We start from the raw sequence: 21,258 nt of genomic DNA, 5'->3' as shown, positions 1-21,258 counted from the left end.
ATGTCCAAGTGAGCGTTCAACAATTGTCCATATTGCTACTGCATGCAGAACAGGGGGCATTGTTATGCATGGATGCAAGTTTTATTTGCAGCATTAGTTGCAACGAGGTGCGCTGACAGTCAGACCGCTTCCTCTCCCACGGCGCCACGGCGCCAGGCCCTCGGGCCGCCACGCTCAAGCCGCACGGGAAAAGACAGATGCTTGTTGAAAACTCTTATCTTGAGCATGCTGATTCTACTACAGCTAGTGATATTCATCGGACAAGATCGATGGCTCTCACTGCAAGTTATATGCGGCATTCCCGTGGTTACGTGTGCCCAGGATGGTGGGGAGGGAGGTCAGCTGCATTCAGCGAACTCTTATGTAGAGTATTCTGACTCGATTGCAGTCCGGGATTGTCCTCGGATAAGGTCGCGTATTCTGTACACAGCACTTTTACCTGTATGGGTGTTCCAACATATTATCAGTAGGTATTAGTCGTCGCATAGTCTTCGTTTCGCTGAGCAAACGTTAGGAGACTTCAGCTTTCGTCCCCGAAGGAGTGGAAGTTCTCCACTCCTGTACCTTCCGGTACACACCCTTCCAGTTGAATGCACCTTTTAGTAGGGTGTAGGAGGGTCTGTCAGCATAGGGTACCTATTTGCATTCCTGGGTGCATGTATGTTTACTGCTGGACGCCACGTGGCTGGAACCAATTTTTTACCGTTGCAGTGAGTGATTGGAAGGGGGGCCTATGTATGTTTGTGCAACGAGAATCCTGCACTCTATCTGAGGACCATAATGAGCGTCAATGGGGTCAAAATGCTTCTGAGAATTCCCAAAAGGCAGCTGGTCTCCCCTCTCTCCAGGAGTCCTCTGCACGGTGGCACCAACGCGTAGGGCAAAGCAGGCTTACGGGCATGCATTTCTGACACACATTTTGGCACATGTACCAACGTCGCAGGCAACTCCGAAACAGGTGGCCATCAGTACCTAATTGACACGAAGTAGATATACACTAACCAGCCTCAGAAAGAGAACTTTTCAGCTCGAATGCGTTGCTATGCGGAGGGTCTGTCGGATGTGGGTAGAGATATCGATATTTGTGTACATGCTTGGCAATGAGCCCCAAATCTTCAACAGCTACCCGTGGCACTAGTGGTTGCATCGAGGTTGCACTGACAAGAATTCTGGTTACGTTTTCATCTAGGTTTTATGGGGTGCAGAAAAGAGTTTATCAACTCCGGAAGCAATGCAAGCCTCGCTACTACCCGTCTACACAGCTGCAACACATCTGCTTTCCCCTCTGTACCAAACATACGCAGAAACGTCGGCCAGCCGCCTCAGCTCTGAAGAACACACCGCCCCTCCCCATCATCCCCAGCACCCTTTGCCCCTGCACTTATGAAGCATGAACAGATTTGGGAGGCCAGGTGCACTTTGGNTCATCCCCAGCACCCTTTGCCCCTGCACTTATGAAGCATGAACAGATTTGGGAGGCCAGGTGCACTTTGGAGATCATAATGACAGGCGTTTGGGCTCTATCACCCCTGGAACGCACCTTGCTGCAACTCCCCCTGCAACCCCACATGCATGTACACCCATGCCAATCGTTCCTGCATAGCTAGCACTCTAGACAACTTTTAAGCATTCAATAGGCCATCACTAGCCAGCCTGCAGTCAGGTAGAAGTACGTGCGCCAAGTCGACATAAGATGCAAAAGCTGTGCTACTACCCGCCATCACCCAGGGCTCGCTGGAAGGCTTGGGAAGCGAATTTACGTCCATTTAACCTCAAATGCTGCAAACTGACTGCCACTATGCCGCCAGGACGTGGTGCGTAATGTCCCATTTTACTTGTTTGCGGTGGGAGCTAACACGAAACAGCATGCAAGACCGCATGCCTCATTCATCGGTGGCCGACACATGTTGTATGCATAGATGTGCTAAGCCAGGAACGCGCGTACCTATCAGAATAAACCAGTCGCAAAAACTATAATAGTAATTTTCTATTTTGGTTGTGCAAGACGTCGCTCTGCGCGCTGTTTGAAAACACGACTAACAGTGAGAACAGAAGCTGCTGGCGGCCGCTGCCCCAGGCCGCCCCACTCCACCGCGGCTTCCAGACGGCAAACGGTGGCTGCACTGCTAACCCAAAAGTTTGCTGCTCGTTTTTGGGGATCTCTTACGAAGGCGTCGTGCTATCCTCCGAAAATGGCAGGTTAGTCATCAGCTGTTGTAGCGTTCTACAATTGTAGCCAGACGCACAAACTCTCTCCCGTGATGCGCTGTGGGGATGCATGAGGTTTTCGATAGAGTGGCTTGTTTCTGCACATTTCACACTCAAGGGCAAGCAGTTGTTGGTTAAATCTGTTTATTCATTTAGTGAATGCTGTTGGCCTCCGGAAGACTTAGCGAGCTGTGCGCTTCACAGCCGAACCGGTGTGCTGCGATGACTGGGCTGCTTGGCAACGGTTGAGTCTTGGTTCTTTCCTGCGCATTTTGCGCAGAAAGGGGAGGGTTCGTTTCTTCAAAGTACATTTCGTGTATGCATTGTCCTCATTTTGGGATGACGTTCCATCTATCACTACTATTTGCTCATCGTACACCGGGCGTGGTGGTGAAGGTCGTGTGGGGAGTCCACCTACCTGCAATATATTGCTTGCGCACTTGTTTTCGGTATTGTTTGGTTCAGAGCGTGGCGGTTTTGGCCGTGGCTTTGGACGCGGTGGTCCGAGGGGGAGAGGCAGGGGACGTGGACGTGGTCGAGGGCGTGGTTCAGCTGAAGATGACCTGAAGGACTGGGTACCAATTACCAAGCTTGGTCGTCTTGTGCGTGCGGGGAAGATCACATCGATTGAGGAAGTGTACCTTCATTCTCTTCCTGTCAAGGAATTCCAGGTGCGTGCGCTTTACTTGCATTGGCGAAGTAGATCTTGTGTTAGTCATTTGTGTTCTTCGGTCCTCATGCGCGCGGATGATGACAAACGTATTCCCCTTCCGGAAAACTGACGGAATAATTCGTCCAATTGCTATCTGATGCGCGCTTGTGTCCGATACATATTGGGGAGGAGTGTGCTTTTGTTTTTCTCGGCACCTCCAAACAATAAGTGCAAAACGTGGGCTGCGTACGTCAATGATGACAACCTCCCTTGTTCCTCGTTCTTGATGGTGCTGAACTAGAATGTGGCACGATTATGTAAACTGCATGTCTCTTCCTTCGTTGGCTATCGGATGTGCAGATTATCGATCATTTCTTCCTTCCTGAAGCCACTTCCCGCCCCCTCAAGGATGAAGTGATGAAGATCATGCCGGTCCAGAAGCAGACCCGCGCTGGACAGAGGACACGTTTCAAGGCTTTTGTCGCCATTGGTGACAGTAACGGACACTGTGGTTTGGGAGTGAAGTGTGCTAAGGAGGTGGCTAGTGCGATCCGCGGTGCTATCATTGCTGCCAAGCTGAGCCTCATTCCTGTCAGGTACGCAAGTCTTTCTTGGACTCCGTGAGTTGGGCAAGATGGACAAGTTTTTGGTTCGAGGCTGAAGCACATCTACATGCGGGTTTGTCGTTGCACAGGCGTGGCTACTGGGGCAACAAGATTGGTGACCCCCATACGGTCCCCATGAAGGTGTCTGGGAAGTGCGGCTCTGTGCGCGTTCGCCTCATTCCCGCTCCACGCGGTACACACATTGTAGGCGCCCCCACGACAAAGAAGATTCTAGCGTTTGCGGGCATTAAGGATTGCTTCTCGAATTCGAATGGCTCAACTAAGACTAGGGGTAACTTCATGAAGGTACGCGCGATGGAAGCAACAGCAGGCCACTCGGTTGATTGACGTAGCTACCTTCAAAACTGTAGTGGGTTTCTTGTTGGGGACAAGTTGAAATTATTTGCTGTCCTGTTGAGTTCAGGCTCTCTTCGACGCTTTGAAACAAACATACGGGTACTTGACTCCCGACCTCTGGAAGCCTAGATTGTATACAAAGTCGCCATTCCAGGAATGGTCTGACTTCCTCTCTGGCACAAAGGATGCTCTTGTGGCCGCTTGAGACCGTAGACCTTTTGACAGGGTCTAGGGCAATGAGGGGTCCCAGTCACAGATTTCCGTTTCTTCTGGAAGTTTCCTAGCTTCGAACCAGGCTGAATCATTAATTTCCTGGGGCGGTTAACACCCTTGTTTGTAGGCACTGCATTGCACTTAGGGAGAAGCGGAGTAACAGGTTGCCAGGTTCACCAGCTTGCAGGGCCGCTTTAGAATTATGGAAAGGCACGTAATTAGATTGATTTAGCTTGTCAGGGAGGGTTAGCAGTAGCCAGAGCACGAGACTAGCGAGCAGAGTGCTAGTGTTATTTTACGTTATGGTTATCTAACCTCAGAACAAGCTTGGCTAATATTTGACTTCTTGAACCAGCCTGGGGTCATAAAATTCAGCCTGAGGCGGTTCCAATAATTAATATATATGGCGCGCGCATGGATTCAGCTGAATCTGTTTCATTTCCGTTACTCAAGTCAGCATAGTCCATATGAAGGAATTTTATAGTACTTTTTTATAATAAAGTTAGCCTTTTGGCGCATAGTTGTCAGGGTTTCATGCGCCGTGCAATATTTTCGGCGGGTCACGTAAAAGCAACTCTGCCGAACTCGTGGCGTCGCCATGTACGTATTTATTCAAAAATCCTTTGAATGAGGCTGTTTGCTTGCTACGCCGACCACATTTTCGCAAGTTTCTTGAAAGTGAACAGCTAAGTCGAGGAAGCACAGGTCTGTGTACTTACACCTGAACGCCACGCAAAGCGTTGGCAGGGTAGTTAGTCACGTGCATTTTTCTCCTACGGGGTATTCCATAGGCCTCTTCTGTGCCTCATTAAATATTATATAGACTTGGTTCTTGTTCGTTGCCTTACACACCTACAGAAAATGGTGAAGGCAGCAAGCATATTACTCCTCCCACTCGTGGCCAGCCACGTTTCGGCCGTGTCAATGGAGCACGAACACACCGCGAAACGGCTTCATCACCATACGTCTCGTCTAGGAAGTGAGATCCGTTTGTACTAAAAAAGGCGTCTATGGTTTGGAACAAAATGCGTGCAGGATATGTTGGTACATTTCTGGAGCTTCTCAACCCAGTGCCTCAACTTTCCAAAGACCCTGAGAGGCTGCTCACGGAAGAACAACGCTCGTTTCTCGAGAGTACAGCGGGTATGGCATTTGATGCGTCTCTACACATTCCGCTTACCTACCAATGTCTGTTCCAGATCCCCGAAACACGTACCTGGTTTGGCAGGGAGCGATGAAAGTTGCAAAGGAAGCCGGAACTCACGCAGAATACGTTAATCCTGAAGTGCTATTACCACGGGCACTCCATCAGATTGTAAGTGAAATTATCTTTGCGAATATCGAACTCCACTTCGATCGTTATTTTCCGTAGGAATCAGCCACCAGAGCAGGCAAGTAAAGAAACAGTATAAAGCTGTGAGACCTAGCAAAAGCGTTTCGGTACCAGAACAGTCCGGCGACTTCCAACGAGCTCGCGATCTCCGCCAGGAAGCTGCAGTGGATATGTCACTGGCAATGAAGACTATGGGGTAAGCCGTCTCAAAGCGGATCTTCTGCATTTCTTTCGATCTGTTATAAAACATCGCATCACAGGAACCTGCTTGGCATTGAAAATCAAGATAAATTCTGGAAGAAATGCATTTCTAATGTAAGGAAGACGCAACGAAGAGCTGAAAATAGCAGCTTATTTGGGAATGTACCACAGGGGAAATCCATGTGGAATGATCGCGAGGATAGCGTGAGCAAGCGCAGCTTGTCCCTACTTGAAACCGTCGAGTCCCTGTAAGGTCCTATTCGGCTCACTTAAAAACCCACATGTCTGATGAACTTTCAATCAGCTTCCATGGTGCCGGAGCTCGCCTTCTTCAAACTCGGAGCCAGCGCGAACAAGTCAAGAGAAAAATAGACAAGATTGCTGCTGTGCACACTAAAATCGACGAGCTTCGCGGACATGCGCCTGATACCGAAGAGTTCCGCGCAACCCTCGGAAATGTATCGCAACTGCTTCAAGAGGCCGAACAGGTGTGTACCGTTTTTAACTCGCTTTTCGCCCTCCACTAAAGTTGCAATTCTTTCAGGTAGCGGCATAAACACTATCTTCGGCGGCAGCTACGGCAGTGCGAAGTGGCATCTTTCCCCAAACTGGATGTACAACTACATAATATTTTTTTTCTAAAGCTTATGCAGTTGAATCTACTATCATGCCCAGTAACAGGGATACGTGAAATGATAGGTCGTAGTCAAATATTTGATATTATGCACAATTCTGTCTATCGTTAATCAGGACAAAGCAACTTTACCACTGTTGTGCTTCAAGCAAAGTAGTTCACCTGGTGTTATGCAACACGATCTTGCGAACATAAACACACCCATCACCCCAAGGAACTGTAGGTAGCATAACACGGTCTCAAGCCGTTCGAATCAGTTGATTTCCAGATTCGCAACGGTAAACACCAGCAGTAGAGAAGTATCCGTTTCTTATTTTCCGGATGCATTCTGTACAGCTCCACTGACTGCTTATGATAACCGCTGTACAGCTCCACTAACCGCTTAGAATGACTAGACGAGCGTTTTGAATTACAAGGGTTCCACCGGCGTAACGTCCACCACGGGGACCACCTCTTCACTGTCATCTTCTTCCTCTGAGTCATCACTTCCATAACCGCCTAAGACAATTGAACAACACAGACGCTAAAAAGTAGATAAACTGTGAGGCGCAAAGCACGCAAATGAGAAAAACACGCTGCACAGACAGTTAGTTCCAACATACGTGTCATTGACTCACACGTAGCATCATATATTAGGACACTACCGTCAACTGCCCCAGCATATGCTTCGCTTTTCTCATCGTTCCATATGACGCAAACAATATCATCTCTATGATCGGGTGCAGTTATCTGCAGCTCTGCTCCTGTCATAATGTCGAATGTGCAAAGCACCCGGCCCCTTCCGTGGATAAGATACTCGCCGCTCCTTGACATGGCAGCTTGGACCCCCCATATCGAACCATACATGTTGGTGGTCGTTTTCGGCTTCTCTGGCTTTGCTGGAGTCCCAACGATTCGTCCTCCGCGAGGTTCTCGCGCCGATGCACGGACAGAACTCTCGCTGGGGACGTTCAGAATCATGTGAACAAAGCAGTGGCTGCCAGTCAAAGCATTCCATAACCTTATGCGCCCATCACTTCCGGATGAAACAAGGTAAGCGCCATCCGGGCTTGGCACAAGACACGTTACTGCGCCCTCGTGCGCACTGACATCAGAAAACACGCTTCGCTCCTGGACTGTACTCCCTGAATAGCCATCTCCACGCAAAAATAATTTTGAACCAGTGCATCGGCATTCAGGCTCTCCAAAAACTCCCCATGTATCTCCACTTCGCAATGCAGTTGCATTTTTCCGTGGGCGTCCACTGCCACAAAACAGTTGGCCGGATGCAACGGCCTCAGTCGTGGAGTTACCATCCCTGCATGATATACCAGTTACGCTTGATAAGCCGTGTCTGTTCCCTTCAAAACACACGGGATCAGAGTGATCAAACAGCTTGCCTACCGCGTGCCGCGCCTCGCTAGCACTCCCAAGTGCTCCATTCCCGCCAGCATAAGATTCTCCCTCTGAGGTAAGGGGGTCGCACACGGCCGAACAAGTCTTCCCTCTTTCTTCGCGTCGATTTAGTCGGTTTTGCGGGGGCATTTCTTCATTGAGCCCCTGAGAAGTCGGGACCTTGGCAGGAAAGCTGACGCTCTCTGAATTTGCACGGATGCAACTTTCGGAACCTGCCAGCCGGCATAGAGGTGACGAAACTGTCGGCACGTGAAGCCGTCTTTTTGTCCTACCTCCGCTGCCCATCTGCAGAATATGTTTCTGTGAACCACCGCGGCTACTGGGGGATGCATCGCATTCCATGTCCCCGATGTTACTCAAACTGGATACACCGCGACTGCTGCCGCTGCCTCTCTCCAGCATTGACGCAGAAATTATAGTCCCCCGTACGCCAACTGCGCCTCTTATAACGTCCATTGACTCATGATGTTCTGAAGCGAGAGGGTCCGACGGGTGGTCACGCAGAGAATCCCGGAGTCGCGCTGGCTCGCTGGATGATAGAGGATGCTGTTGCTTTGTTTGTCCCTCTGACCTTGTTCTCTTAGCTTCATGACCCCGATTCACCATCCCATCAAACGAATTTCGAGTGCGCTTCTTTGCGTGAGTCAAGATCTGCCGGTCGGGCACTTTGGTCCTACGAGAGTCCGAAGTAACCACGGAAGATACTGAGCTCACAGAGGACGAATTCGGCAAGGAAAACCAAGGTTCTTGGGCAAATGCAGCATTGGCAGCCGCAGTTGTCACTATCTCCAACGGGGCCCCCTGATCTTTAAAAGTACGAAGACCAAATTGAACACGCGGCAGCTTAGCAGTTTCATAAGGCAAAGCTGGCGTAGGACAGCATCTTCCACCCACAACATCGTATGTATACAGTAGCTGGCGAAAAGCTGCTGACTGCGAGCACCGATTGCCTGCCACAGAGGTCGCACGTGCCCTGTTCAACTCAGTAAAGCGAAACCGCCTCAGAGGTACATCCACGTCACGCTCATGCAAAGTAGACATCAAAGCCACAAAACCATACACGCGTAGACGCTCTCAGCTAACTATGCACAAGAATGGCAGCCTGTACTTCCCACGGCAGTCGAGAAAGTCGCATTGGGCTGCGGAACTGAATTTTTAAGAGGGACACTCTACGGCAGAAGAAGCATTCGAACCTCCTGGCGTCACAGAATAAATTAAATGCGTAGTTTAGGAGCCAAAGCTTACGGAAGAAATCGAGATCTGGCTTGCCCTTGTCAAACACCCCCAAACAAGCATCATTCCGCCGAATGTCCCACCTCCTAATCGACCTGCGCAAACATCAGCGCAACTTCATAAGCTGAACTAAATAAATGTCCGGAACCTTAGAAGAGTAGTCTACTTGTAGTTTTACGAACTTGTCGGAAGAGCCTGAAAACAGTTGAGATGGAGTGACTGGATCCCACGTTAGGGATAGCACCGCGCCTGAAGAAGAAGCGCGAAAACAGAACACACAAGAACCATGCATCCAATTCCAGAAGCTCGCCAAAAGAAAGTGGTCCGGCACGGCACGGAACTAAAGAAAAATGCGGCACTCACCTTTGTGTCCCACAAACGTCTGCTGGGCAACTCCACACCTCATGTCAAAAATGCGAACACTGCCATCTTGACAGCCCGTGGCAAGTGTCAGATTCGCCTGTGAGTCTACAGAATGCTCAATTGAGCCCATAGACGAACGCGCCCGGGAGCCAAATGCCGTCTTTGAATGGAAACCAACTCGGTCGAAAGCACAGCACAGAATGGGACTCTCAACAGCGATGTCGAGAACGCATTCCCATGCTCGTGTATCCCATATCTGATCATTTAGCAATGCACACTAAACACTGCGCGCTTCGATCCACCACAAGAGCGTGATCGCCTTGAGGTTAGGGTCTCATGCAGTCAAGCCCAATGCGGCGTGTTCGTGGAAAGCTGTGTAGTGCAGAACTGGGACCACTCCGCTGGACCTTCAAAAGATAAGGTTCGCAGAAGCAACTCATAAATAATGCACTGAACCGCAACGGGAACTGCATCTAGAAGTACCTTCAGAAGTTTGTCGAGTCCAGTAGAAACGAACAACCCGTTGTCTCCCGGCATGAATTCGACACTAGTGACCGACCGTGAATGGCCTGCTTGAGCCCCATTTGATCCGGCAAATTTCTCCCTTGATGCCGAAGTGCTTCCTGATTCATTTAGCAATCTTTGTCCCCTCAACACTAGCCGCTCCGCCGCCGGCTGGAAGTGCAGAGGAAGCAAGTTGCGTTTGGGAGGTCTGTAAGCATGACATCGAGAAATCGGCTAGAACCGGCGTTGGTATGCCGCACGTTATTTAGAATCCCTCTGAGGAGATCCACCGGCTAGTCTTTGCCGCTTCCACGACGCTCACCTATCAGGCTTTCTCTGCACGTAACCAATGGGATGAACCTTTGGCTCAGGGCCAAAACCTCCGTTTAAGTTAAAAGCAGCATCTGCCTCCAGGTCGTAAAGGGCGATACTGCCATCCCGACTGCTACTAAGCAAGTATCGTCTGCATCACACAGGCAGGGGATAATATCTTCGACCAGAAATTCAGCATCCGGCCTTGTTTGTGGCCATTTGCCGCGTGCGTGTAGGGCTAGTCCGCAGGAGCAGATACTGTGCGTGTCTCTGCAAGCAATGTGCTTGCCTTGTGGAGTCCAAAGAGAGTCGAGTAACAGCCGCTGAGTGAAAACGGGAAAGAGTACGACAAGAGTTTAGCGACAGGGACTGGATGGCTTCGGCCTACACATACCGCAAAAGGACCTGCAGACTACTGGGCATAAGTGTAATCAGAGCAAAATGACATCTCAGTTTTTCGAGACCACGCTAGTGACACATTTTCTACGTCTGAATCCTCACAAATAGTGGCTCCTGAACGGTGCAGATCATATACGAGCTTGCCTCGCGAGAGCGTTGGAGCTCCTGCAGATCCTCAAGGCGGCGAACGGCGAAACGTCGATAGTCCACGAATACGTTGCCAGTGAGTCTGGATCCCCTACCCCCCCAAGAACGATGTGAGAGAGCATGAAGTGGAGATCTTGGTGAATTTAGCTGGAAACTCTCTCCAGCTGAAGTGCAGAGTTGTGGAACACTTGCACTCCCTAGCGGCATACAAAACTGCAGACTGGGAGCAACTGCTGTTTCCAGGTCGGAAATCAATCTGCATCCCGTGTGCGTGGGCATATGTCTCCTATTCTTCCGAGTACGGCTTTGTCCAGCTGAACTGTTGTTGGTATTTACAAGCTCCATCAATAGAAATCCAGTTGGGCTCAATCCTGTTCAGAAACTCCGCAGCGGGGACATTAGGGAGCCTTCGCCAGGCAGTTCCCTTCCAAGATACAGGAAATCTGTTACGGCTCCAAATCGGTGGAGTGGGAGAGCATACTAACGACAAGAAGATCGCAACTGCAGTACGGAAGGTACCGATTGAACAGCCCAGGGGACAAACACACTAGTTACTAAGCACAACACACCTACTTCACTCAAATATGAGAATGGAAAATGCACTTGAAACATTTTACAAGGCAATTTAAGTGGCACCGACGACTCGAAACCTAGAACGGCGTACTTCGATCACAACAAACGAATGCCCGAGTCCGGGGCTTTGGTTTGCCCCAGTCACTATTGGTCCACTAAGACACACACAGCATACATGGCTCTAAGACCATGCAGAATCTTGTTGTTTGCAGGGAACTCTCATTTTTGATGGTTTGCACGCTACTGATTCACTGGAAGCATACGGTTACAAGACCTGTTACGACTGAGGAACACGAAAACACAGCCATGCGCTGCTGCCCTATCGTCCCTTTGCCTAACAATTCAGAAGCAGGCGAAAACTAATGAACGAATACTCCACTAGACCAGGGATGCTTCTAGGGATGCTTTCACTCAACGTTGGTGCGCCACCTGTTAAAGAGTCCGTGGCAGTTTCCGGGATCGAATGCAGCAAATTACTGCGAGTTATCTCCACAGGGCCACCGCCATTCAATTCAGCTTGCTTGAAGCTTCCTCTTTTTAACTCGCGCCCATTTGACTGAGGTGGCACACTCTAACTAGGTTAGGGGGTGCCAGCAAAGGCTTTTATGGCGCGCACGACACGGTTAAACGCGTAACACGTTGCGAGCACCCCACGATATCCGAGGAAAGAATCCCTCCCTGTTACCCCCCACTTCCTAATGAAGCGTAAACGCGCTCGAAGTACGTCTTGATATGATGTTTCCTTAGGGAGGGCGAATCCAAATGAAAGAAGGTGAAACAACCAATAGGTATAGGTGGCGGTTACTCCGATGCAACCGAAACTCGCCCAATCAGTGATGAAGCTATGCATGAAACCTCCATATGTTTTCGTCTTGGCGACAGCTGAAGTCATTCAGGGAGTGCCAGTTAATCTTTGCTGGGATTCTGAGGTTTCGAGGTGCTTATCCACCAATAACAGCATCATTCGGCTGACGAGCTCCGTCTCAGCTCCATGTTGAACGCGAATAGAGTGTCTTGCACCCCTTAGAACGCGATATCTTCGTACGCGCAACCCGTTACACTAGTTTTCCTACATGTAATTTCCAGGGGCTTCATTGCCTGGGGACTACTGCAAGTAAGTGTTCAAGTGCGTGCGTGCATCCATGTATGTATGTGGACATACATGCACTCGACTACTGCACAACGTAGGAATTATACATTCCATTATAATCCTTGTGCAGTAGTCGAGTGCAAGTATGTTTAACTAGTTTGCTATGTTGTCCATGTGAAAAAAACTGATTCCTCAACGCAATGTAGAATTATAAATGAGTCGTAGGCACTCTGTTTCGAGGAAAGCCGCGACTTCGCCATTCCCCTAACCCAAAGGTCCTTAAGCCACCGCAGATCCAAACATATGGAGCAGCACTCTCGAGTTCACGACCCCTGTTTTCTTGCGCATAGCCGTGGAGAATGTCCCGACGCAGTCCGTCGGCAGTGCTCCATTACTATTAAACAGCTTAGCACCGGACTGTTTGCACCCTAATGGCCCTCAAAAAGCAGCCCAACTGCTTCACTCCAGTGGGCTACACGTTAACGTGATTTGTATAATAAATGCATAATACGGGAAGCACAAAAACCCAGCCAAGTCATGGGTCGACTCCGCGCTCTGCGTAATTGCGCAGGATGGCGACTTTCTTGGGGCCGATAACAGTGTCCACATCTAGCACTTTTCCATTGATAAATGCAAGGACTCCATCCTTGTTTGCCATGTAATCTTTCTTGATTATTTCTATATCCGCCTTCGTCCTATCTGCGAGCTCGTTTGTCAGGGAATCGTCCTGGCCGAGGCGCTGAGGAAGTGCACAACGGCACATACAACAAAATTGCAGAAGTGGGCAATGTCGCAGCTTTCCATAGTGTACCTATTTCCGCCACCTTTTTTAAGCAGGGGGAACCCGCCACTGAGTTCAGAAGAACGAAAGGCCTGCACTCGAGGGCCCAAAGATATGGACCTGCTTTCTAACCTGTTCAATTTCAACTTTGAACCTCTCCTCCTCCTTCTGGCGAAATGCTTTTAGCTCCTCCTCTGCGGATGCACGGGCATCTTTTAACATCCGAACACGATCTGCAGAGCAGTACCACAAAGCAGCTGACGCTTGCAGCAACAATGCAAGCCATCCTGCGTTGACCATGCGCTTTCTAGAGGCAATCTAATACCAAACCAATCCAGGTAATTTATCTCAACACTGGATTTAGAGCTAGTACTACACCCCAAGAGAACAAGCATATTCACATTCTGCAGCAGGACTGACAATTTGCTATAAAGCACGTTCAACTATACCTCACTTTCTCTTGCCTTGTGTACAATTTGCTCGGCTTCCTCCTCCGCCCTGAGCAGTTGTTGGATCAAAGCGTTTGAAGTCTTCATATTTTACAGGTAGTGGCGCCGAAGACGCGAGCTGCGGGATCGAACAGCAACACATTCCGTAGGTTATCATAGCCCCAGCTCACCAAAAATAAGCAGATTCTAATGCCCCTCAATAGAAAGGAGTGGGTGGGTTTACGACGTTGAATGCGCACCCGCCGTGAACTCCACAATGTCCTCCAAGGAATGGCCCAAAGCCACTACGGTTTCATCGGTTGCTGCAAACCGGCCTTGTATATTCCGCAGTTTACTGTTTGCGTGTTTCGCTTGAAATAGAACACAAAGGCAGGACGCGGTTTAGAGTCCCCAAGCTCTCCCGCCGCTGCTGCGATCCTGCGGCAATATTGACCAGATGATAATATATCGGTTCATAAAAAGGCAAACTTCCCAGCAGCTTTACACAAATGGCATTTTTTGGCAATTCGACGCCCGTTTTTGCAAGAGTCAGCTGCCACCGCTCCGTTCCGCCGGGGATGGCGTTACAGCGGCTCCCCAAGTATCGTTTATAGGTAGAAATATCAGTTTAAGTAAGCTATAGAACACCGTACCTTCCCTGAACCACGTGAAACAATCGTTTCTGAGCTTCATCAACAACCTCGAAGACCGTCGGCGCACATATGTCCAGGACCCATAAGTTGCAACTCTGGCGAGCGCATGCATGCATCTGTGGGCTCCGAAAGACGGATGAGGCGCTACTTGTACTTTGGCCTACGATTCACATATGATATTGCTGGTATTTGTTTCAAATACACTACTTTTGCGGCGTTTTACATTGCCTCCCCACTGGCTCCTCACGATCCCTTTGCCGCGCCCCTTAGGTTCCTTGACTACTTGCTCTCCACGCTCTGAGCCCAGCCGGGCAGTTTGAGAGTATCTACGCTAAGTTAAGCAGCGTGATGATGCTTATTCGTGGGAGGGTATTATCGTCGTTGCAGCTACACCTCCTGGAAGACGCGCTCAGTGGGGTGTCCCAGTAACCTTCGGCAACTGCTTGCAAGGGTGATGGTATCTGGCGAGGGCCAGGCACTGTGCAGCTGCTAGGCAGGCCATACAATGGCCTTAGAGGAGGGACCAGGATCCTTCACCAGCAAGGCGACGGCTGGGGCCACGTGCCCCCCACGCGACTCTGTTGAGTGGCAGCCCGATGACGGCGTTGGACACCTCATCGAGCCCCTGAACTTCCTAACTGCAGCTAAAAGTGCGGGTGGGGGAGGGTCCACTAGTGCTGCAGATAGAATCAAAGGAACAACCTTTATCTCTCGCTTATCAGAGCAATTCTCTGCGGTGGCTGCTCTCCTTCGACCCCAAACAAGCAGCGAGATAGAGCCACAAGAATCGCATTCTGCTGGAAGTGCTTTACTGCCTATTCAGCAGAAAGCGCACCCGCTTAAGTACCTGACGTTGGCAGCAGGGTTGCTGACGTGCATTTGGGGATGGCGCTCCGCGAGGTCGATCGAACGCGTGGTTGAGCGTCGCTACGCTGACATTGCATACCAAATTCGTCGGCCTGATGCTCTAAGCGCACGTATAAGCGCCTTCAAGTTTCTCGTCTTGGGTGGCCTTGCGCTTCCGGGATCAGCTGTTGCCTTCGCGAGCCTGCGAGCGGAGGCTCCTCGTCGGGCTGACCAGGCAGGCGGCTCTACGGAGGCCGCTGAAGCGAAGGAAGTACCCTCTAATGACTTTGTCCCTAGGCGAGCCGTCCTCGCGGAAATTCTTCCGGTCACTTTACAAGCTGATGTTCGTCGGTTGGTGAGTTTGTCTACCAAAGCAGGCTTGAATGCTCTACGTACTTTAGACTAGACACTTGTGATATCATGGTGCTTGTGAGTATAAGCGGGGCATTCTCTTAGTGGTGCATGTACTTATGCTTATTTGAATACGCAGGTTGCGGCCTTCCACGGAGGTCTCTCAGATTTTGTTGAGGCTGTTGCCCCGTCCAGAGAGAAATGGGAGCACTGGGCAGCGGGTGCGCGAACGTCTCATGTTGCTGGCCTACAGCGACCCTCAGCCCTAAGCTCCCGCGTAGCTACGTGGAAGTCCAGCGATGAAAGTGGACGAATTATATAGTTCACCTTGCACAGGCCGTGCAGTACTAGGCGCTGACTACTAGGCGCTGACTGTCAAAGTGACAGAAATGAGCCGAGTATTGGGCGCCTTTTCGTCACTTTGACAGTCAGCGCACATCCAACGTAGACTGTCTATGTGCTGGTTCGCTATGGAACAGGCGAGTCGCCAATTCCACCTTGCTTAATTAAAGCTAGTTTCTTTGTACACTCTAACCATATCATGATGCACGTTTCACAAAGCTGGGAAGAGGGTCTGAGGCAAGCGCCCCATGTGCGCGATGGGGGAATAGCACCCCGGTGTGGTTCTGGGTGGAGATTGGCCTAGGAAGCTTGAACCCCCCCTTGAGGTGGTAATGCCTATTAGCGGTTCCTATTTCTGAGCTTTCTAGGGCAAAGCAGATGCACCAAGTTGTGCGGATAATGCCACTGCGACCGGCTTTAGGACGCTTAGCCGTAGCCGGGCTGTTTGTAAACGGAAGTGTGATACCCCGCTTCTGCCTACAAAATCCCTTGGTGGCAATATTCAACTCCTGTTAAGTGTGCCGCCCGCTGGTGTTGTTCGTCAAGTCGGCTACGCCACAAGCATGGCCCTGTTTCGAGGGCTCCCAGCCGACGAACGCGGTTCCTCCTCCCGCACCAGACTTCGATATATACGACGCAGTTATAAATAACAAATTGGAAGTGCCTTCCGAGACTCGTAATCGTCACTGCACTTGAAGCACGGGAAGCAGAGGTGGTTGCTTGCGCAGCCCTGTAACAGAGGTTGACCTTACTGCATGCGAAACGAGCCCCAAGGCATGTTGACCCCCCTTCTGCGATTTATTCCATTGTATTAGTCGTTTTGCAGTTCGTACTACGGTTATGCTGTTAGTACTCACATGAGATGATGGATATGACTAGCCTTTAACAAAGATCCAGCTGCCTGTCGACTCGGGCACCACAACTGTTCAGGTCGTGCGGGTGCCTCTTCAGTATCCACAAGCTAGAGATGATCTGCGCTTCAGAGTACACGTGCTCGCCTCTAATCTGTAGGGTAGGTCGGGGCGGGTTTGCGTCTGCTCCGTGGCAATAAGTATATCGCCGGGTTGACTTTCCCCAACTCCCGGGAAAGCACGAAGGCCACGGTCCAGGCTGCCCATTTGACGTGGTATGCCTGAGGACGTGCTTCTAGTGAGGCGAAACAACACGTTGACAGCTGTTGCCGTCCTCACGGAGAACCGGAGGCTTCCTTGTCGCAGCCCCAGTCGACGGCTTTGCGGCCTGTCGATGATACTAGAGAATATATGCCTGGGCAACGGCGCAGAGCTTGTCTGTGGTTCATCATCTTGAAACTCTGGAGATGTCTAGAACTAAGACGGAACCGGTACCTCCGACGGTCGTCGATGCCTGTGGGGCTTCTGAAGGTACAACCAATTCTACGGCCTCAGGTACTTCCAGACAGCGTGCACTCTCTGTCAAGAGGTCTTGCCTGGGAGCCAGCAGCTGTGGGATACAACGACAGGCAAAGATCGAAGCAGCGAAGCACAGGCAAGGAAAGCAGCCTGGGGTATCTACGGCCGGTGCAGCTGCAGGCAGCGGACCGCTGCATTCACTAGGTCGGAGGCGCTCACGAGGCAGTTCAGTGACGTTTGCCGCTGAGGACGCGACACCATGCGTGGCAGCATCAACGGCATCTCGGGCGTCGTCCCCTACAAATGATAGCAGCCGCTACAAAAAAGTGTCCACTGGACCGAAGAACTCTCAACTTCCTGCGGGGACCTCCATGAGCAAAGAGGAACCTCAGACACTGCCGACGGTAGCGGCGCCGCAGTCTTCTTCGGGCACGCCCACAACTTCGTTGCGTGTCAGCCACCGAAACTGGCAAAGCAACTGCATGCTGCTGTACCGGCACATCATGTCGCATATCTTAGAGTGGCCGACTCTGTCTGTCCAGTGGCTGCACTCTTCCAATCCGTACGTCTTCTGCACAGCGTTGATTAGACTGCTGCACTTTTTGTCTTTCTTTTCCCCGGAATATCTCGGGGTTGTCTCTGTTGCTACCTCTCCGTTCATCTGGGTCCGCGGCGAACTGCACTTTTGCCCTCAACGAACTCTACACGCAGAGCTGATTTGCGTATTCTCTTACAGGCGCTCAAACGGCGAAATTGGCCAGACACTACTGCTTTCGACTCACACAAGTGGCGGCGCGGCAAATTATTTGCTACTCATGGAGGTACCTTGGCGTTGCTAGTATACAAACGCAGCCCGTCAGGCAGTTCGCACTCTGCTGCAATGCAGTGCCCTCATGGCGTTTATTGCCATTCTCTTCTGCGTTGCAGGTTAGCTTGCCGTCCGAACCTATTGAGGCTTCTGGACTTCACTACGAACAAAGACAAGGCAAGCTCAATTTCTTTTGTTGCATTCATTACCCAAATGCCGCACAGACAGCAGGGGTTGCAAGCTGTAAAATAGAAGGACGTCGTGGTGTGCGAATGAACTGCTGCTGTCTAACAGATTACCAAGGCTTTGAATTTGGCGATGAGGACACCCGCAAGTTCACAATTACCGCTCGAATCCCTCATGAAGGAGAAAGCAACAGGTATTATTATTATGGACTGTATTTCTACTCAGATTTCAGTAGACCCTAACTGTGGCATGCTACGGGAAGGCCGCTGTACACTTTATTAATTGGTCCTTTATTTCTCGGAACTCAATGCCCATGTGAATGGCCATTGGTATTTTACAGGGCTCGCGTTTATCATGGCAACGACACACTTATAGCTAGCAAGGCTAACGATGGCTGCGGTACGTCTTAGCTGTTTCCTGTTGCTCGGTGGATTTGTATCTCGCACATTTCTCCGTTGTCACAATCGTTGTTGCGATTTCATACGTTTGCTGGTTGCAGCAGAGCAGCTCTAAGAAGTTTGAGAAGTAAGGCGGTGTTTTCTGTTGGCTCTGTATGCGCAGTTTATCTCTTTGACTCATGCAAATTTGGCCCTGCGTTCTGCATATCCGACGCGGAGTCTGAGGACAGCCACAGCGCTTCACATCGAAGCCAAATGGCCACCGACGCGGAGCTTATTTTGACGGGCCATTCGACTCAAGGGTGAGACGAAAGCCCTACACGACGGCCGGAGGATGAGCAGTTTGCTTAGACTGAGCTTCCTGTACGCTGTATAGAGTGCGTGTGGCACTCTCTGCAGGTGGGGCCTGGAATGGAGTCCCACACGAGAAGGATGGCTCGCTTCGTCAGGGGATGATGGCCTTGTCTGTATTTGGGACACGCGGGCATCCTGTGAGTTGCACCTGCTGCTGCTCCGTTTGGCCTCCTATAGTACGAATGGTTCTGCTACCCCTAGCGCTGGCGGGGAATGCACTGCAGCCTAACCGGTGTCTCATCGATATCCTGGGTTGCGTATCGAAATTGAAGAAACATCTCGTATGAGCTATGCATCAGTCGAATTTGATGTTATCAATTTGCGTTGTGGGTGGCGTAGATGGCAAAGATAAACGTTTAAGTCCTGTACACCGGTTGGTGGCATCAAGCGACCGCAGAGCACTGCAGGTAAGCAGCGAGCTCCGGAATGAAAGAAGTAGGGGCAGCTTCTTTCACATCATAGTTAGGCGGGTTTTGTTTGCGAGCGGAACTGTGATGTATAGCTGCACTCCTCCGTGACGAGTGTACTCTTGAGCGCGTTTGTGTGCAGGACGTGGCGTGGAAACGCGGAGATGGCGCGGGAGAGGTAATTGTGGCTGTAGGTGACGATGGGGAGCTAAACATGTAAGACCGCTTTGCTGGCCCTGCTTAAGCAGCTTGTCAGCCTTCGACATTCCGTAAATTCACCCCATCGTACGGTTGGAGTTGTCATGCAACTGCCAGCGAGTTTTACGTTTTTGCTCCGTGTGCTTTCAAGGTGGGACTTGCGGGCGAGCACGTTGCCGGTTCACCGGGTGCGTATTTCCTAAGCAAGCCAGCAGTGCAGCTCTGTAGCCGCAGACTGGTTCCATTGACAATTTGATGGAGGGGCAAAAGAGCCGTTTGCATATTTGCAGTCTTAAAAGGCGTTTGGCGCCAAGTTTTATCTTTTCTCTCCTGTCTATTTTGCAGCAACCCTGTAACCATTCATGCGCCAACGTGGTGGCCCTGAATCCCTTGGCCCCGAACGTGTTCGCCACTGGAGGAGCTGACGCGGTCCGCTTGACTAGCTGCTACGGAGAAACTTGAGGCTTTTGCTTACGCTGCCTACACTAGTTCTGTCTGTTCCACTTATCTCCCCGTTGTAGGGTGCGTGAGGAAAAGGTAGTACATTGGCGTTTCCGTTTTTGCTGTTTGTAGGGAGTGAGCGTGTGGGACTTCCGAGACTTACGCCGGCCAGCCCACAGACTGCTCTACCTAGAAAACGAAGCTCTAACAAGTCTCAGGTGGCATCCACAAAACAAGGCAGTGATCGCTGCAGGTACACTGACGCTTTTGAGATGTGCTATGGTTTGCCCATAGGCGCAGCAAGCTGTGAGGTACGGTGTTTGAGTTGCCTTCCTTATTTTGTTCTTGTTGCAGGTACGACCGACCGCTTTGTTCGGATTTTTGATTGTTCATTGATTGGCGCTGAGCAGTCTCCGGAGGAAGCGGAGGAAGGCGCGCCTGAAGTAATATTTGTCCACGGCGGCCACGTTGCGGGCATCACGGAAATCGACTGGAACCCATTGGGGGACAAGTTTCCATGGGTGAGAAAGCAGCTGCGTTCGTTTCCTCCATTTGTCGCCCATGGACCTGGGTATGTATCAGTTTCGTTAGGTGCGTCATTTCCTTGGGTTCTACAGGTTATTGCATCTGCTTCTGAGGATAATGTTCTACAGATTTGGCAGCCGGTAAGCCAAAGAGGATAGTGCAAAACGAGTCATGTAAGGTTGCCTTGTGCGAAGTATGCACAATGCCACTTTTCGGTGCCCATCTTAATTAATCTGGTTCAGAACATCCCTCTAGACTACATGCATCAATCGAAACCCACAGATATTGGAGATCACCACAAAAACGTGCATTGGGCATTATCTTCCCTCTCTGCGTTCGGCTTTTGCTGCAGTCTGTAAAGGCTTTTGACGTGGAGGAGACTGACTTTATGTGCGATGAAGGGAGCATGGATGAAGAACTGCTTGACTAGGTCTCTCCAAGGTTGTTCTCACCAGTTGCTTTAGAAATGCCGCTTGGTTCCGCAAAAAGTTTCCAGGTCAAAGGAGCGCATCAGAGTAGTATCTCGTTTTGCGATTCAACAGAGAGGTTGCAGGGCGAAGCATGCTGGCGGCACATCGGGCTGCGTGCAGCTATCAGCCATGCAACCTGGGTTGCTGAGCATTTCTCCTGTCGCATAAGTGTCAGGCGACGGTGAAAGAGGTACCGACGCTGGGCTCTGCCGAGTTAGAGCTAGTTGCGCTTCATTTAAAAACTCAGTTGGCGGGTCCGGCCCGGTGCCGCCGCAGCAGGTAAAATGCCTCGGGCTTTGCTTTCGCAAGCGAGGACTTCCAAGTTTCAAGCCCTGTCATCAACAGCTCATATACTAGAAAGTCCATACTAACAGACTTCGCATGGCCGAGGGACGCTCTGCTGTGCTGCGGCGTAAAACAGTTGGCATATTTCTAGGCATGCATCTTACTGGGGCGCCGTGTGGACATGCGGCGCTCCAGT

At 50.7% G+C, this 21,258-nt stretch overlaps 4 protein-coding genes across 4 annotated transcripts; 2 read left to right on the top strand and 2 right to left on the bottom strand.

The window, feature by feature from the left end:
• Window positions 1-2,192: 2,192 nt before the first annotated feature.
• EMH_0015250 (40S ribosomal protein S2, putative) lies at window positions 2,193-4,027 on the top strand (the record flags this gene model as incomplete). Its single annotated transcript, XM_013495490.1, has 5 exons — window positions 2,193-2,199; window positions 2,674-2,879; window positions 3,221-3,456; window positions 3,555-3,771; window positions 3,890-4,027. 5 exons carry the CDS (start codon window positions 2,193-2,195, stop codon window positions 4,025-4,027), a joined length of 804 nt encoding a protein of 267 aa, XP_013350944.1.
• A 2,585-nt stretch (window positions 4,028-6,612) lies between these two features.
• On the bottom strand, window positions 6,613-10,433 carry EMH_0015130 (WD domain, G-beta repeat-containing protein, putative; the record flags this gene model as incomplete). The annotated part of the gene is made up of 8 exons (XM_013495489.1): window positions 6,613-6,701; window positions 6,821-8,302; window positions 8,844-8,926; window positions 9,014-9,080; window positions 9,195-9,450; window positions 9,678-9,906; window positions 10,021-10,161; window positions 10,405-10,433. The coding sequence occupies 8 exons, from the start codon at window positions 10,431-10,433 to the stop codon at window positions 6,613-6,615; spliced, it is 2,376 nt and encodes a 791-aa protein (XP_013350943.1).
• A 2,321-nt stretch (window positions 10,434-12,754) lies between these two features.
• EMH_0015020 (vacuolar ATP synthase subunit G1, putative) lies at window positions 12,755-13,536 on the bottom strand (the record flags this gene model as incomplete). Its single annotated transcript, XM_013495488.1, has 3 exons — window positions 12,755-12,958; window positions 13,133-13,233; window positions 13,455-13,536. 3 exons carry the CDS (start codon window positions 13,534-13,536, stop codon window positions 12,755-12,757), a joined length of 387 nt encoding a protein of 128 aa, XP_013350942.1.
• A 1,050-nt stretch (window positions 13,537-14,586) lies between these two features.
• On the top strand, window positions 14,587-20,737 carry EMH_0014910 (WD-40 repeat protein, putative; the record flags this gene model as incomplete). The annotated part of the gene is made up of 16 exons (XM_013495487.1): window positions 14,587-15,282; window positions 15,418-15,499; window positions 17,171-17,552; window positions 17,877-17,917; window positions 18,093-18,177; window positions 18,325-18,383; window positions 18,546-18,684; window positions 18,782-18,873; window positions 19,076-19,143; window positions 19,286-19,359; window positions 19,493-19,529; window positions 19,687-19,770; window positions 19,915-20,035; window positions 20,137-20,303; window positions 20,400-20,447; window positions 20,660-20,737. 16 exons carry the CDS (start codon window positions 14,587-14,589, stop codon window positions 20,735-20,737), a joined length of 2,253 nt encoding a protein of 750 aa, XP_013350941.1.
• Between the last annotated feature and the right edge of the window lie 521 nt (window positions 20,738-21,258).

This window comes from Eimeria mitis, genomic scaffold, assembly GCF_000499745.2.
Source record: "Eimeria mitis Houghton genomic scaffold, Emh_scaff16, whole genome shotgun sequence".
NCBI classification, from domain to species: domain Eukaryota; phylum Apicomplexa; class Conoidasida; order Eucoccidiorida; family Eimeriidae; genus Eimeria; species Eimeria mitis.
The sequence above is the reverse complement of the archived record's forward strand: the minus strand, read 5'-3'. Positions and strand labels throughout refer to the sequence as shown.